The following is a 13,277-nucleotide window of genomic DNA, read 5'->3' on the forward strand; positions in this document are numbered from 1 at the left end:
TTCCTGACACTGAGCCTCTCACTAGGGCTGGGCCATCCCAGCCTCCTGAGTCAGCCCCTAACAACAGCATTTTCTGTTTTGTTTTGGGTTTTTGTGTATCTTCAAAAGCAATTTTGCAACTGCAGTTCTGGGGTAAAAGATCAGCTGTTGTAATAACGCCCTCGTGTCCTCGCATGGGTTTGGTATGAATGAAGGGAACGCAGTTCATGTCCTGTTGCGTGCAACTGGTAAAAATAGCACAGAAATGAGTGTATGGGGTTTATGAAAGCGTCTCTGAAGGAGCAGGAGCACAGATCATCCTTCTCCAGCTCGGTCCCTTGCCTACCAGTCACTACTCGTTTGTTGGACTACAACTGCCAACACAGGCAGGAAAGACTTTCAGTGTATTAGACACACTGACTTAGATTTTCCCCCTACTCTGTATATTTTCAGTGAAACAGCTCCCATCTCACAGTTGTGGACTAATGAGCAAAATGACAGTTACTGTTTTCTAAAAAAATATTTGGGATTTGCTCGAATGCGTTTCTGCGTCTTTCTGGATTCTTTCGTGTATTTCTGTATTCCCTGTGTTAGGTTTTAATGTAGTGTAACAGTCAGAGATTTCCGTGGATATGGACTCTAATATTCTGGTAATTTGATTATAATGCATGCCATGGATTGCAGGAACTGTTGTATTCAGAGGTCAAAGTTTGTCCACACCAGTGAGAGAAGTTTTACACTGCATGTCTGATTTGCTTCTCCTTTTCACCTGTCTCAGGAGACAAATGATTCATCACATAGTGCTGAAATATCTTCATCTTCTGATTTGGGCCAGGATTTTAGATTGGTTACCCAAGAGCTTCTCTTTGACCTGAGGAGAAAGATCTGTGCTGAATGATTCTTTTTCAGTTCTTCTTTTCTGCAGTTTATTACAAGTATATTTGTGTAATTAGGGGGCCCAGTAGTAATGCTGTTAAAATACAAGTGGGCACATTTATTGTTTCCTCCAAAAGGAAACAACCAGTCTCTAGCAGTTCTGGTTTTTCCCTGCCTCAGCTGAACATTTACTGCTTTATGTAGCTAGCAGATTGTGAGGCTAAAGTTACTTCTTTTTTTTTCTCCCTTTTATTTCTTTTTGTTAAAAAGAAAGGAAAAAAATCCCCTCCTTTCTCTTAACAAATGCTGGATTTTTTTAAGGATATGGTCAGAAAGGGGAACTTAAACTCAGCATGATGTTTATAGTGCCACACAAGCTCCAGGAAAAGTGATGTGCAGTACTCTTTATTAACATCTAAAAAGTCCCTGTGGGATTATAACGACTGCAGAGTAATAAACAAATAAAAGTAGCAAGATTAAATTGTTCAGAATATTTTTAGTGATGGAAGCAATAAGTTTTAACCTTGAGAACCAGGGGAGGAGCAGCTAGCATCAAGCATGTGAGCAGAACAAATACAATTGGGAAATGATTCCTGTTAGTGATGACTGGTTATCACTGATGGCATTATAGATATTTGGCTGATGAAAGTAAATTGTTGAAATATTGATACACAACAATTTGAACACTACTCAACTGTAAGCACTAGAATTTGGAATTGCTAAATTACAGTAATTTTTAATCTTCCATTTCAATGGTAGACCAGAACTTGCTTTCCCTTGGGGTGCCAAAAGACTCATTAAAGTCAATGGGTGTTCCAGGTAGACAGGGAGGGAAATATGACCAGCCCTATTCCCAATCCTCAGGAAGAAACTTGTCTCTCCATCGGAATTATAACTCCCAACTACTGACGCTGTATTATTTTATGAGCATTTTTTAGTAGTTCTCCCAGAGTTCTTTCTGATCTCTTTTAAAAAGTTTTACTGCCACTGTGCTGTGGGAAGAACAATTGGTAAAAACGAGACGGCCCTGACAACCAACGCCAGGGAAACGTGGTGGCTGAAGGCAGAGTTTGGCCCAGTGGCTCCAGTAAGAGAGTCAGATCTCACCCTGATTTACAGCCCCCCAGACTGGGCACAGGACACTGTGCCAGCTCCTCGGATGGTGTCAGGGGTGGTGACTTCACCGCCGGGGTGGCCCAGGGCCAGGCTGCTCCAGCTGAGGATATTGCCTGGTGACATCAGTGGGGTCCGTGGAGGTGTGATTCAGCCCAGCACCACGCTGGGAGGCTGCAGCCTGACGAGGGGAAACTTTGTGCTCATTCCAAAGGCAGTTGTGTACAACAGGGAAAACCTTGAAAAACGATGCGCCGGGAGATTATCAGAGCGATGGGGCTCCCTCATCACACAGAGCCTGAGGGGCACTTGGTCGTTTTAATTATTGCTTAGAGGGAAGCAGCGCCTTCCCTCTCCCCTCCTTTTCCTTGGTTTTTTTTTTTTTATTTTTAAAGGAAGGCAGCTTTTAAGAGCGTGCCATGAAGATCTAAGTTAAAGGATTTTCTCTGCTACAAAGCCTGCATAGTTTCCCAGGCCAGGTGGACCCGATAGCACTGACTGCATGCTGAAAAATCTCATCCCCACCCTTCAGGCACTTTAATTGTAAGCCTTTCCAGATACACTGGATAAACACTGTCAAAATGAACCTGAAAGGGTTGTTGTTGTTGGTTTAGCCCTTAAATAATTATGAGTTTGTCTGTCTAATTACAACATAATCTTGTTTAAACTTGGATGGCTATTTGCAGGATCCCTCAAATGAGGTGGAAGCAGAAACACTGAAAAAATGAAAATTCGTGCTTCTTCCACTTTAGGAAAAGGAAAAAAAAGAGTTTTTACTCCTGTAAAATTTAATTCAACCTGATAACAGAAGACTCTAACTTGGAAGCTACTGCAGTAGGATAAAGATGATAAAGAATAGTGTGGGACCTCCAAGATGCAACAGAAACTTAATCCTCGACGGATAAAATTTTTCAAACAGTTTAGAAATAGCTTAAGGTAATTTACGGGAAGACTTGAGTGACAAAGCACATTACTTGAAGTGCCTTTCCCTCACTAGGCACTTTCTAAATTCTTTCTCTTTCATTTCTTTACTCTCAGGAGACTTTTAAATCCAGTGAACCAAAACAACACTTTGTTTGTTGGTATAGCACAGGGCTGGCACAGATGGCAGACACTGCACCTGTTCCAATAAACCAGGGAAATGGAGAGATAAACCATAGCACTCATTAAGAGGAATCTACTGAAACATGAACAATTTGTATTTTGAACATCTTCCAGGAATAAAAGGAGAAATACATAAACAGACCTTGTTTTTACCAACATCAGTTTAAAATAAACTTGTTTAAAGGGAACTTCACGTTTGTTTCATGTACAAAGGCAGACATACCACTAAAGAAACTATTATGCTTGATTTTCTTTAAGAAAGCAAATGATTTTATCTAGCTACTCCTTTCTTCTAAAGAAAAATTATCTGTTGGCAGTTTAATCAAAATCAGTTAATTCCCCTGTTCCTTAGTTGTGGCAGCTTTTTTTGCTGTTACATTTTCTCATGCTGAGTAATATCACATTCTTACAGTCTAGTTCAGAATGATCAGAGGAACAACACAAACTAAAGTCCATCTGCTCATCTATTAATAAATAACTAAAATTATTAGGTGGGGGGAATTGTTTGGATAGTTAGCAACAAAGTTCCCTGCAAAACAGCTTTTTTCTAGGCACAGGGAATATGCTATGTAATATCTGATAGATTATTAAAAAATGTTAAATGAGAAGAAACATTAAGTAATAGTTACTCAAAGGATACACTTCTTCAAACGTTTGTCTTGATCATCAGTGCTTGTGCTGTTCAACATCCCATACATCTCCCTCTATTTCTCTCTCTCTCACACACACACAAGCATTAAATACAAAATGTCATGAAAATTCCTAAGTATCGTTTAATGTTGGCAGCCCTGCACTGTAAAGCCATTTACATAAAACTGTGGTTGGCAGCTCTCACTCTTCCATGGGAACAAATTAACATTGGCATTCCAAACACAGGAAAGTAAGGAAATTAGAAACACAGTTTATATTTGGCCAGTGCTTTGAAATACTGTACCATGCTACTGATGTCAATTAATGAAAAGCAGAATTTTGCGGAGAGGGTCTGGTTTTGAAACACATTAACACACGTTAAACATGTTTGCACAGGAACTGGATTGTAAGCATCTTGGTTCCAAGACAATAAAGCAATTACACTAAAACTTGTAGTCTCAAAGTTGCCATTAATTCAATCCACTCAGCCTGGATCACTAAAGGATTTTCACTGACTCTGAGAGGTAGATGATACAAATGTTTAAAAAAAATGGGTAAAGCACAGTGTTGTAGGGATTACACCCAAGGTGGCTTTTATTTTACCTGCTGTAAATCAGGTGTATTTATGTATAAATAATGGAATTGTAGAACACATACCCAAATAGAGGGGGGGGCCTCGGGAATCTTTGTAGCTTTTATCAGCAAAATAAGGATTTCCAGAAGGACTGTTTGAATTAGAATCAGTTCAAACTTTGCCACCTGCAACCTTTTTCGTAGCAAAGATTTTTACTGACAAAATCTTCAACACCGAGAAAATCTAGATGGCAGTTTATCTGCTGGCACAATTCCACTGGCTTCAGTGGACTTACTCCAGCACGGAATTCGGCCCTGCAGTCTTTACAAGGCGCTGTTTATTTGTACTATGATTCAGATATTTTGATACCAGGAATCTTTCAGCACTGAAGTTTCTCCATATGAAATATGTCTTGTATTAAGAAATATCAGTTTCACATTTTTGTCAAACATTATTTGTTAAATTCTGTTTGTTGCAAAGATGGGAATTCAGCTGTAGTTCAACAACATGGATCGGGCTAATAATGATAAGCAGTGACTAATAGGAGCTAGTTCATGTTTTGATTATTTGCAGCAAAGGAAACTTCCCTCAGAAACAATTTCAAGATTAGGAGAGAAGACTGTGTGAAGCTCTAGCAGAAACTACTGCATGCTCATTATTTCAACACAGGGGCATTTCTTTGGCCCAATTCTGCTCTCAGTGGTGCTAGTGTAAATCAAGAGGGAGTTTATGGGAATTACTTTGGACGTAGAGTTGTATAAATGAGACCACAGGGCCAGCTCCAGTAGAAATTTGACAATTTACACCAATGAAGACCTAGCCAAGAATTTTCTCTTGGGTTTCCATTTTTCCAAACATAAGCGTGTGCAGAACTTTATCCATGATTAGTCCTCGTGAGCAGTCCCATTTACTTCAAACAGTTGCAGAAGGAAAATATTCAACCTGAAACTAATTTAAACAGCTCTCTCATTTCTTTATAAGTTCCTTCCATTTAGAGAAGAAATATATATAATAGCATAGTTTATTTATATACAATAATATATGCATTTTTATATATGGGTGGTTAATTCACATAAGTACTTTGATGCAGGCCCCAGAGAGGAAAATTGGAAAGGGCTTAAAATACCATGGTCTCTTAATGCTATATATCAACAGGTAGTCTGTTTATCTGGCATATTATCAAAATTTGCTTACTTGTGTTCTTGCTCAGATGACTTCATCCACCATTGCAACTTCTCACTGGTATTCATCCAGTTAGAACAATTTAGAAGTATAAAACTAAATGTGTTATCATTTTAACCACAAATTAACAGTTTCCATATAAATATTAGCATTTCCTCACTTGATTCAAGGGATAGCAGCCATAATGGCACTAACAGTATATTTGATTTAAACTAATTAAAAACAGGGGCTCTTGCAATTTAATATATTGATTTTACCAGTGGGACTTAAATCTTTTATAATAAGTGTACACAGCTGCACCACTCACCCACCGCCACTTTTAAACCTAATCCCTGCATTCCTCCTGACAATAACATGACAGAATCCACACATCCCAGTATTAGCCTTAACCCCGGTGACACTGCCAGAATGTATTAAACTAAAACATCGCAGTGTCCTATTTAAAAGGAGCCTGTCAACAGCTCTGACCGGGCTTTAATAGTTATAATCTTTTTTTTAATTAATGTTTCCAACCACTTGTGTAACCTTCTCTCACACATCTCTCCCCCCACGACCCGAAAATGTGTGTCGGGCTTATTTCCAGAAGAGAACGTAGAGCCTGGTTTCGTGCTGCCTGCCCAGAGGCCATTAAACCCCCTTTGCAGGGACACACACACAACACATATACACACACCACACACACACACCCCTCACACACACAACACACATGCACACACATAACCCATATACACACACCACACACACACCCCTCTCACACACAGCACACATACACACACACACACCTCCCCCCCCACACACACAACACACATACACACATATAACACATATACACACACCACACACACACTCATAACACACACACACACACCAAACACCCCCCCACATACACATAACACACATACACACACACACTCAACACCCCCACCACGCACACATCCCACACAACACAACACACACAGCACACACACAACCACACACAACACACACACACACCCCCCAAACACCCCCCCACATACACATAACACACACACGCCCCACAACACACACACACAGCACACACACACACACCACAACCCCCCCCCACAACACACAGACACAAAACCCACAACACACACCACAAACACCCACAACACACACACAGCACACACACAGAGCACACACAGAGCACAACCGGGGGCACGAGCGTGCAGGTGGGAGCAGGTCCCGCACGCTCCACTGGTGCCCAGCTCCCTTTACCAGCATCACAAGACCTGGCCATCAAGGCTTGTCTCCTTCAAAAGCACTTTACAAGCCGCTGTGTTTTGGCTTTTAAACTATAGCTCACAGAGGGGGCTTCACCCCCCCCCCCAGAACAGCCTGGGTGGGAAAGGAGGAAAGATCCTGCTCTGGGACAAATCCACTGTGTGCGAGCGGGGTGGGGGGCGGTGACAACTTCCACGTCCTTTTTTCTTGCATAAGGACATCTGTCCTCAGCTGCTCCTTTCTCTGCTACCAGTGCACCAGCACAGCAGAGGTAAATAGTTCCTGTTCTGTTCTGCCACTAGAAATTAATTGAATTCTCTCTAGAACATGCCTGTACATTCAAAGAATACCTGCTGCACATCAGTGTCCTGCATACCTTCACTTTGCTGTAAGCTTTCTGCCTTCCTTAGCTAATGTTCTGCCACCAAGTGTTGCACATATCCACACTGCCCAAAACAATTATGGGATGTACCTGTTCAGGCTTCAGAGCTTCTAGCAGCATTAGGTGGAGGAGGAAAAAAAAAAACACCAAGGGCTTGGGACTAATGTATGGACAAGCCATGTGATCGGGACCAGGCATCCAGGGCTAACTTTTAATCTGCTTTGTTTCAAGTGGGAAATATGTGAAGATCAAATAAGTTCAAATCCAGGTCAAATATCCTTGAAAATCTTTGATTTATATAAGCAGGAAAATGAGGTTTAAAAGAAGTGATTATGAAAGGGTTACTAAAAACACAGCTGTACGCATACTCTTATATCTGAGGCTCTCCAAAGAAAAACTGTGTGACATCTATATTAACCTTTGGCTGTACACCAATGAAGGCCTGTAGTGAGCTGGAATGCAAGGCAGCCCCTTCCAAATTTTAACACAAGCCAGGTTACAGCTGCAAATGCCTGCAGCCCGTGCTCACTTTATAAAGTATTCCCCGAAGGAAATTTTTTAACTGTTATAGAATCTTTTTCTAATACCCTACAGTGTTAAAGCCTGTTATTAAAGGGCAAAGAGATGGTTCTCTATGCCAAACACTTGTCAACAAAAAGGATAGCCAGATGGTATGAAATAAAAGGAAACTTGGGGGCTCTTCAGCTTCTTGATTTATATTAACAAAAGCCACTTTCAAGTGCTCCTTCCAAGAATGACTAATTCCCCCCCCACTTCTTTTTTGCCAGGATTAAACAATGTTGTTCATTTTATAATCAACCACGAGACAAATTAACAAATTGCATATCACTTGTGCCGACTCTTTTAAAAATATTCTAAGCAACTCTGTTTACCAAGGCAAGATTACCGGCATAAGGACAACTCAATTATTTTTAGAAGAGAAGGTCTAAGTCATCTAGAGGATGTTTACTCCTTAGTTGCTGTTTATAAACTTGAAATTAAACTTGTGCAAAAAATGCTTTGCATTTTTTCAGTTCCTAAAATGGTTCAGTTTGTAAACTGTACTTGGACAGAAACGAAATTCTAAATACTGAAATTACAGTAATAAATTTTACAAAATTAGCCAGTAATTAACTAACTTAGTCAGACCACTGTGGCTAAATTCTCTTTTAATTTACATGTAATTTCATTCTTGACAAAAATCCATTCCCCATCCATCTTACCACAGGTGTAAGCTAAGACAAAATGTAGCCTGTGAATTAACTGGTTATAAATCTAAATCTAATTAATTGTCAAGATTTTACAGTAACATTACATGCTTAGTAAAAAGCTCCCTGAAACGGAGCACCTGTATTTTGGTTCCTCCCTACCAATACCCAGTATAAATTCTCTAGAATAAATATACACAGTATCTCCATAGAAATCAATGTGTGTGGGGTTTGTTGTTGGCTTTTTTACTATATATCCCAGTAAATCTTGCAATGTAATTTTTTTTTAATATTTTTCCTTCTGAAATTGTAAAACTGGGTAAATGAAGAATATGAATAAGGCAAAAAAGTGCTTTTATAAATTAGCACTTGGAAGCCTGGAATTAACATGTTTTATTGAATGAAATTTAAAAGTATTATTTCTTTACTCACTTTTACTTCCTCCATTCTGAAATGAAACTTTATTATACTGTGACACTTCCTCATTGTGATGGCTCTAGTATAGTAATAAAAGCCTACCTGTGAAACGCAATGCTCACAGAGTATCTCTTACAAAAGTAGGACACAGTTTACTACAGTCTGCATTTAGGAATTCAGCTCTGCTTTAAAAGGGATCATTGTAGAAAGTCTCCAAAAAAATTCAGTCCTACAATAGATGTTCTAATTTTCCCTGAATGTCATAGAAAACTGTACGTCTCAAAGCAGGTGTTGTGTTTGACTATATACGGAGCGACTGGCTGGTCTAATTCATTAAAACGTCCATAAACAGGCCTGTCTTTGTCCTATAAAGATGAAAGAGCGATGACTATAATGGGATGAAAGGTGTGCACAGGGATGAAGAAAGCTATTATAGATCTATGTCCTTTTTAAACTCGTCCTGGCATGCACTGTTGACAAGGGAACAAAACAGCACAGATAAACCTCCGAAATGTGCCTTGCTGGTAGTAATTCCACTTGTCCTTAAAACTGTTGGATTTTGCCAGCGCTCTTACTACTCACTGACCACGCTGACAGCATCTAAATAAAATGATCGTTTAGTATTTTGCATCAAGAACACTCTTGGGTTTCTAAGCTGACCATAAAACCTGGCAGGTCGAAACGAATTAAATATCCTCTGTAGCCATCCCATCACATGGGGATGTTGACTATTGGTTTCTTACGGCTTATACAGGTGAAACCTGCTCTGTATAGAGTTCTCACATAGACACAGACATATCCAAAATGTAAAGTTTTATTTCACAGTTTATGGATTGATTCCACTCCTTTGAATTCAAAATAATTAGTGACCTGAACATTAGGAGTGAACCTCTTCCATGGGCTGACAGGGAGACTTTTCCTTACATTGGAAGCATGGGACAGGAGCGTTGCAGTTTCACTGATGAAGGTTATGCAGCAGATAACTACACCTGAGGAGCAGAGCTGCTTCCCCAGGGCTAAACTCCCTCCCATTAGGTACTTACATGTTTCATAAATGTTCTCTCCTCTCTACCGATATGGAAAGAGAAGTGTGAATTTTGCTATTGTTATTTCAACATCCTTTGTCTTCTGTTTGAGACTCTCCTTGCACTCGGCTGTACACGGTGTAGGACCCAAGAATCACAGAGAATAGTGTTAGCAAGATCTCTCTTATCTCTAAAGTCAAATATTTGACTGTCATTGGTACTTTTGACTGCTCAAATATTTGATTTTAAATGTATCATTGCTCATCGGCTTAAGGATCCAGCACTAATTAGACAAACATTGTAATTCCAAATGGAAAGCACCAGCTCTCATAGAGCACAGCCCCCGGGCCAGATGTAATTCCAAGCTTCCCACTGTGAAGCTTATGGCAGTTAATAAGGAGGTGCAGCTCATGCAAACTAGAGATCTCCCACAGCGTCCTGTGTCTCCTTATCATGCACGAATTGTGCCGGGATGGCTACCGTGTCTAATAATTATTAACGTGTGTCACAGAGCCTTTACAGCTGCTGATCTTTTCAAGTTGGTTAAAGTGCTGGGATTACGGAGGTGGTGATTTAGATGGTGATTTAATCTTTGTTCCCTCTGAAGTTCCAGACAGTGGAAGTGTCCAGAACAGTGACATCCATAAAGGTGTTAATGGATTTATGGGAGACGGGGGTCTGTAATCCCTAGCAGGTTACCTGACAGAGGTGGTCTCCTTTTGTGCTTTGTGTCTCCCTTTGTTTGGGACAAAGTTTGAGTGGATCTTGTTTTGGAAATACAATTCAGGTTCTGCCTTGAACTTGCAGGCACCCAGTCTGTACATGTGTGGTTTAAGAGCCGCACATGATGAGGTCTAAAAATGGATAGAGCGAACCAGGTCTATAATTACATATTTAAAATAGAACGCGCACCCTGACAATGTTTTACTCAAATCCGGCCAAGTCAGTCCACACGGGTGTGCAATCTGCAGCGAGCAAATGGAAATCAGATTGGGCCGTGGCATCCAATTAGAGAGGCCTAGCGAGGCGCATACAAAGCGTGCCAACTCTCTATCGTTTGCATAAACCCATCCACATGTGCTTGTGAAAAGAGGCGAGTTAGCGGCATAAACTGGGGTCAACAGGAAAAGCTGCAGGAGTAAATAAGGATTTACTGTGGAATCCCTCCCAAGCCATTAGGAAAACATGTGCGAGCGGCTCAGCCCCTCCGGCCGCGGGAGCGCGGCGCTGGGATGCCGCAGGGAACTATCCGTCCAGGCAGCCCTGGTGGCTCTGCATCCAGCACGAGAGCCAGCCCGGCACCGGGAGCTGTGCCGGGACCCGTGGTCCCGTCTGGGTTTCGTGTATTCCTTGGCAGTGTGGGGTGTGGAACAGACCTGCTAATCGTCCTGTGTAACTCCTACCTGCAAATCCAATTTCTGAAGTGCAGCAACTATCAAAGGGAGACCTCAGTGTGTCGGCGCGCAGGGTGGAGCATGGAGAAAGCTTGTGGCTGTCCAAATGCTGTGATGGGGAGTCAGTGCCCTCTCCACGCTGGTGCCATTTAACCACTACCTGGCAAAGGAGGCGCTTTTCCGAGGGCCGCTACCTGTCCTTTGCCCAGGTGGGCTGCCACCCACCTGACCCGCTGGGAAACAGCTCCCAAGCGCGGCCACCTGCACCACCAGCCCTTGTCCTCCCGCTGGTGGCCAGGGCGCCGCTCCAGCCTCCCCCCGGCGCGGTTCCCTGCCCGGTTGCCCCGGACCCGGCTCCGCCGAGCCCGGCACTCACCCAAGTTGACGAAGCTCATGACCATGTCAGCCTCGGTGAGGAAGTTGCTGTCCTGCAGGCTGGCCAGGGGCGGCCCCTGGGTGCTGAAGATGGGCTTGTAGGGGTAGGAGAAGCCCTCGCCGTCCTCGGCGGCGGCCCCCGCCGCCCCCTCCTCCACGGACATGGCATTGTAGAGGTCCAGCATGAACATGGGGGCCGAGTTGTGCTTGCCGTGGAGGTGGGGCCGCGGGCGGTGCGGCAGGCCGAGGATGGAGAGGATCTCCCGCTGCATCTCGCGGCGCTCGGGGCCGCGCAGCCGCCGGTGGATGAAGCTGGAGTGCACCTCGTTGTCCACCGTGAAGTCGGCGAGGACGCAGCGCAGCCAGAGCGCGGGGGCGGCGGCGCCCAGCACCAGCAGCCAGGGGCTGGGCTGCCCGCGCCCCGCCGCCGGCATCGCGGCTCGGCGGGGGCTGCGGGGCGGCGCGGGGGGCGCGGGGCTGCCCCGCCGCGGGACGCGCCCCGCCGGCATGCACGGCACGGCCCGGCACGGCACGGCCCCCGCTCAGCCCCCGCGGAGGCGCCGCTGCCCGCTCATGGCCCGAGGCGGCGGCGGGGGGCTCCTATCGGCCCCGGCCCATGGACCCTTCCCCGGGAGCTCTTCTCTGGCGGCGGGAGCGGCCGCGCTGTGCCCGCGTCCCGCACGGCGCGGCGGAGCCGTGTGAGCGGCGCGGCCCGGCGGGGAGCGGCGGGAGGGTGTCTCTGGTGGGAGGAGCAGGCGCTGGAAAACCCGAGCGCGAGCGAGCGCTCGCCAGCTCCTAAACCGCCCGGGAGAGAAAAATCCCGGGATCTGCCTCGAGGAGGGACGTCTGCTCAGGTTGCTTTTCAGGATGTTTGTGGAGGCTGCGGGCTCCGGGAGAGGCTGAGCCGGTCCCGAGCGTCTAAATTAGCGTGAACGTCATTAAGGAGAAGACTCCCCAGGAGGGAGGGCGGTTTATGCATAAGGAAGGGGCCCAAACTCCCACAGAGTTTATAGATGCAAGTACATCGTCTGTCTGCACAAACATGCATACACATTCTTTTTCCTCTTCTACTCTTTTTTTTTTTTTTTTTTTAAGAAGTACAGATGATGAGAGACTGTCCGGGACAAAACCAAGAGCACTAAATTATTTAAAACGTGGTGATTATACATTCACGCACGTAGACACGTATGTATGTCTGTGTGCACAGAGCCCCGGGTCACTTTTTCCAGCCGGCAGCGGGGAGAGTTTATGGAGAAGCGTTAGAAATCCGAGGGGTGAGATGAATTGGAACCATCAACCTGTGCATGCGGGTGGTTTATGACACTGGAGTACCCTCCACTCTTGCCTTCCCTTTTTCCTCCTGCTCCCTGGCACACACCTTTGTGGCATACCGTCCTGAGGTGGATTGTCACCTTCTTAAAGCAGTGGCTTTTTTAACTCAGTGGGTGCAACATCTACATTAATGGAGCCTCAGTCTTGATTAGTCCAGCCACATGTCTGCTACAACAGTAAATAATAATAATAACAACAACAATATCAGATAACAAATGTAGACTATTGCTTCCCAGATTTTACTTGGAAAACAAGGGGAAGGCAGGAGGATAGTTTATTTGGGTCACTGAATCCCCCCCGAGGTAATTTCAGAAATATATGTATATATACATACACACTAAGTTTATGCTGACATTAAGATTCATTCCTTAGACAAAGAAGAGGGGCAAGGAATAAAAGAGTTCAGCAGTTTTTTGGCTTTCTTTTTATAGATTATTTGTCGGA

General features: G+C 43.9%; 1 protein-coding gene across 1 annotated transcript in view; it reads right to left on the reverse strand.

The window, feature by feature from the left end:
* The window catches only part of BMP7 (bone morphogenetic protein 7), a 44,000-nt gene extending 31,975 nt beyond the window's left edge, over positions 1 to 12,025 (reverse strand). The window contains exon 1 of the mRNA XM_051803440.1: positions 11,503 to 12,025. Within this exon, the coding sequence (XP_051659400.1) occupies positions 11,503 to 12,010 (508 nt within the window). The 5' untranslated portion in view covers positions 12,011 to 12,025. The remainder of the gene's footprint in view (positions 1 to 11,502) is intronic.
* Between the last annotated feature and the right edge of the window lie 1,252 nt (positions 12,026 to 13,277).

This window comes from Manacus candei, unplaced genomic scaffold, assembly GCF_025592945.1.
Source record: "Manacus candei isolate 608988 ecotype Guabito, Panama unplaced genomic scaffold, ASM2559294v1 h1tg000057l, whole genome shotgun sequence".
Taxonomy (NCBI): Eukaryota; Metazoa; Chordata; class Aves; order Passeriformes; family Pipridae; genus Manacus; species Manacus candei.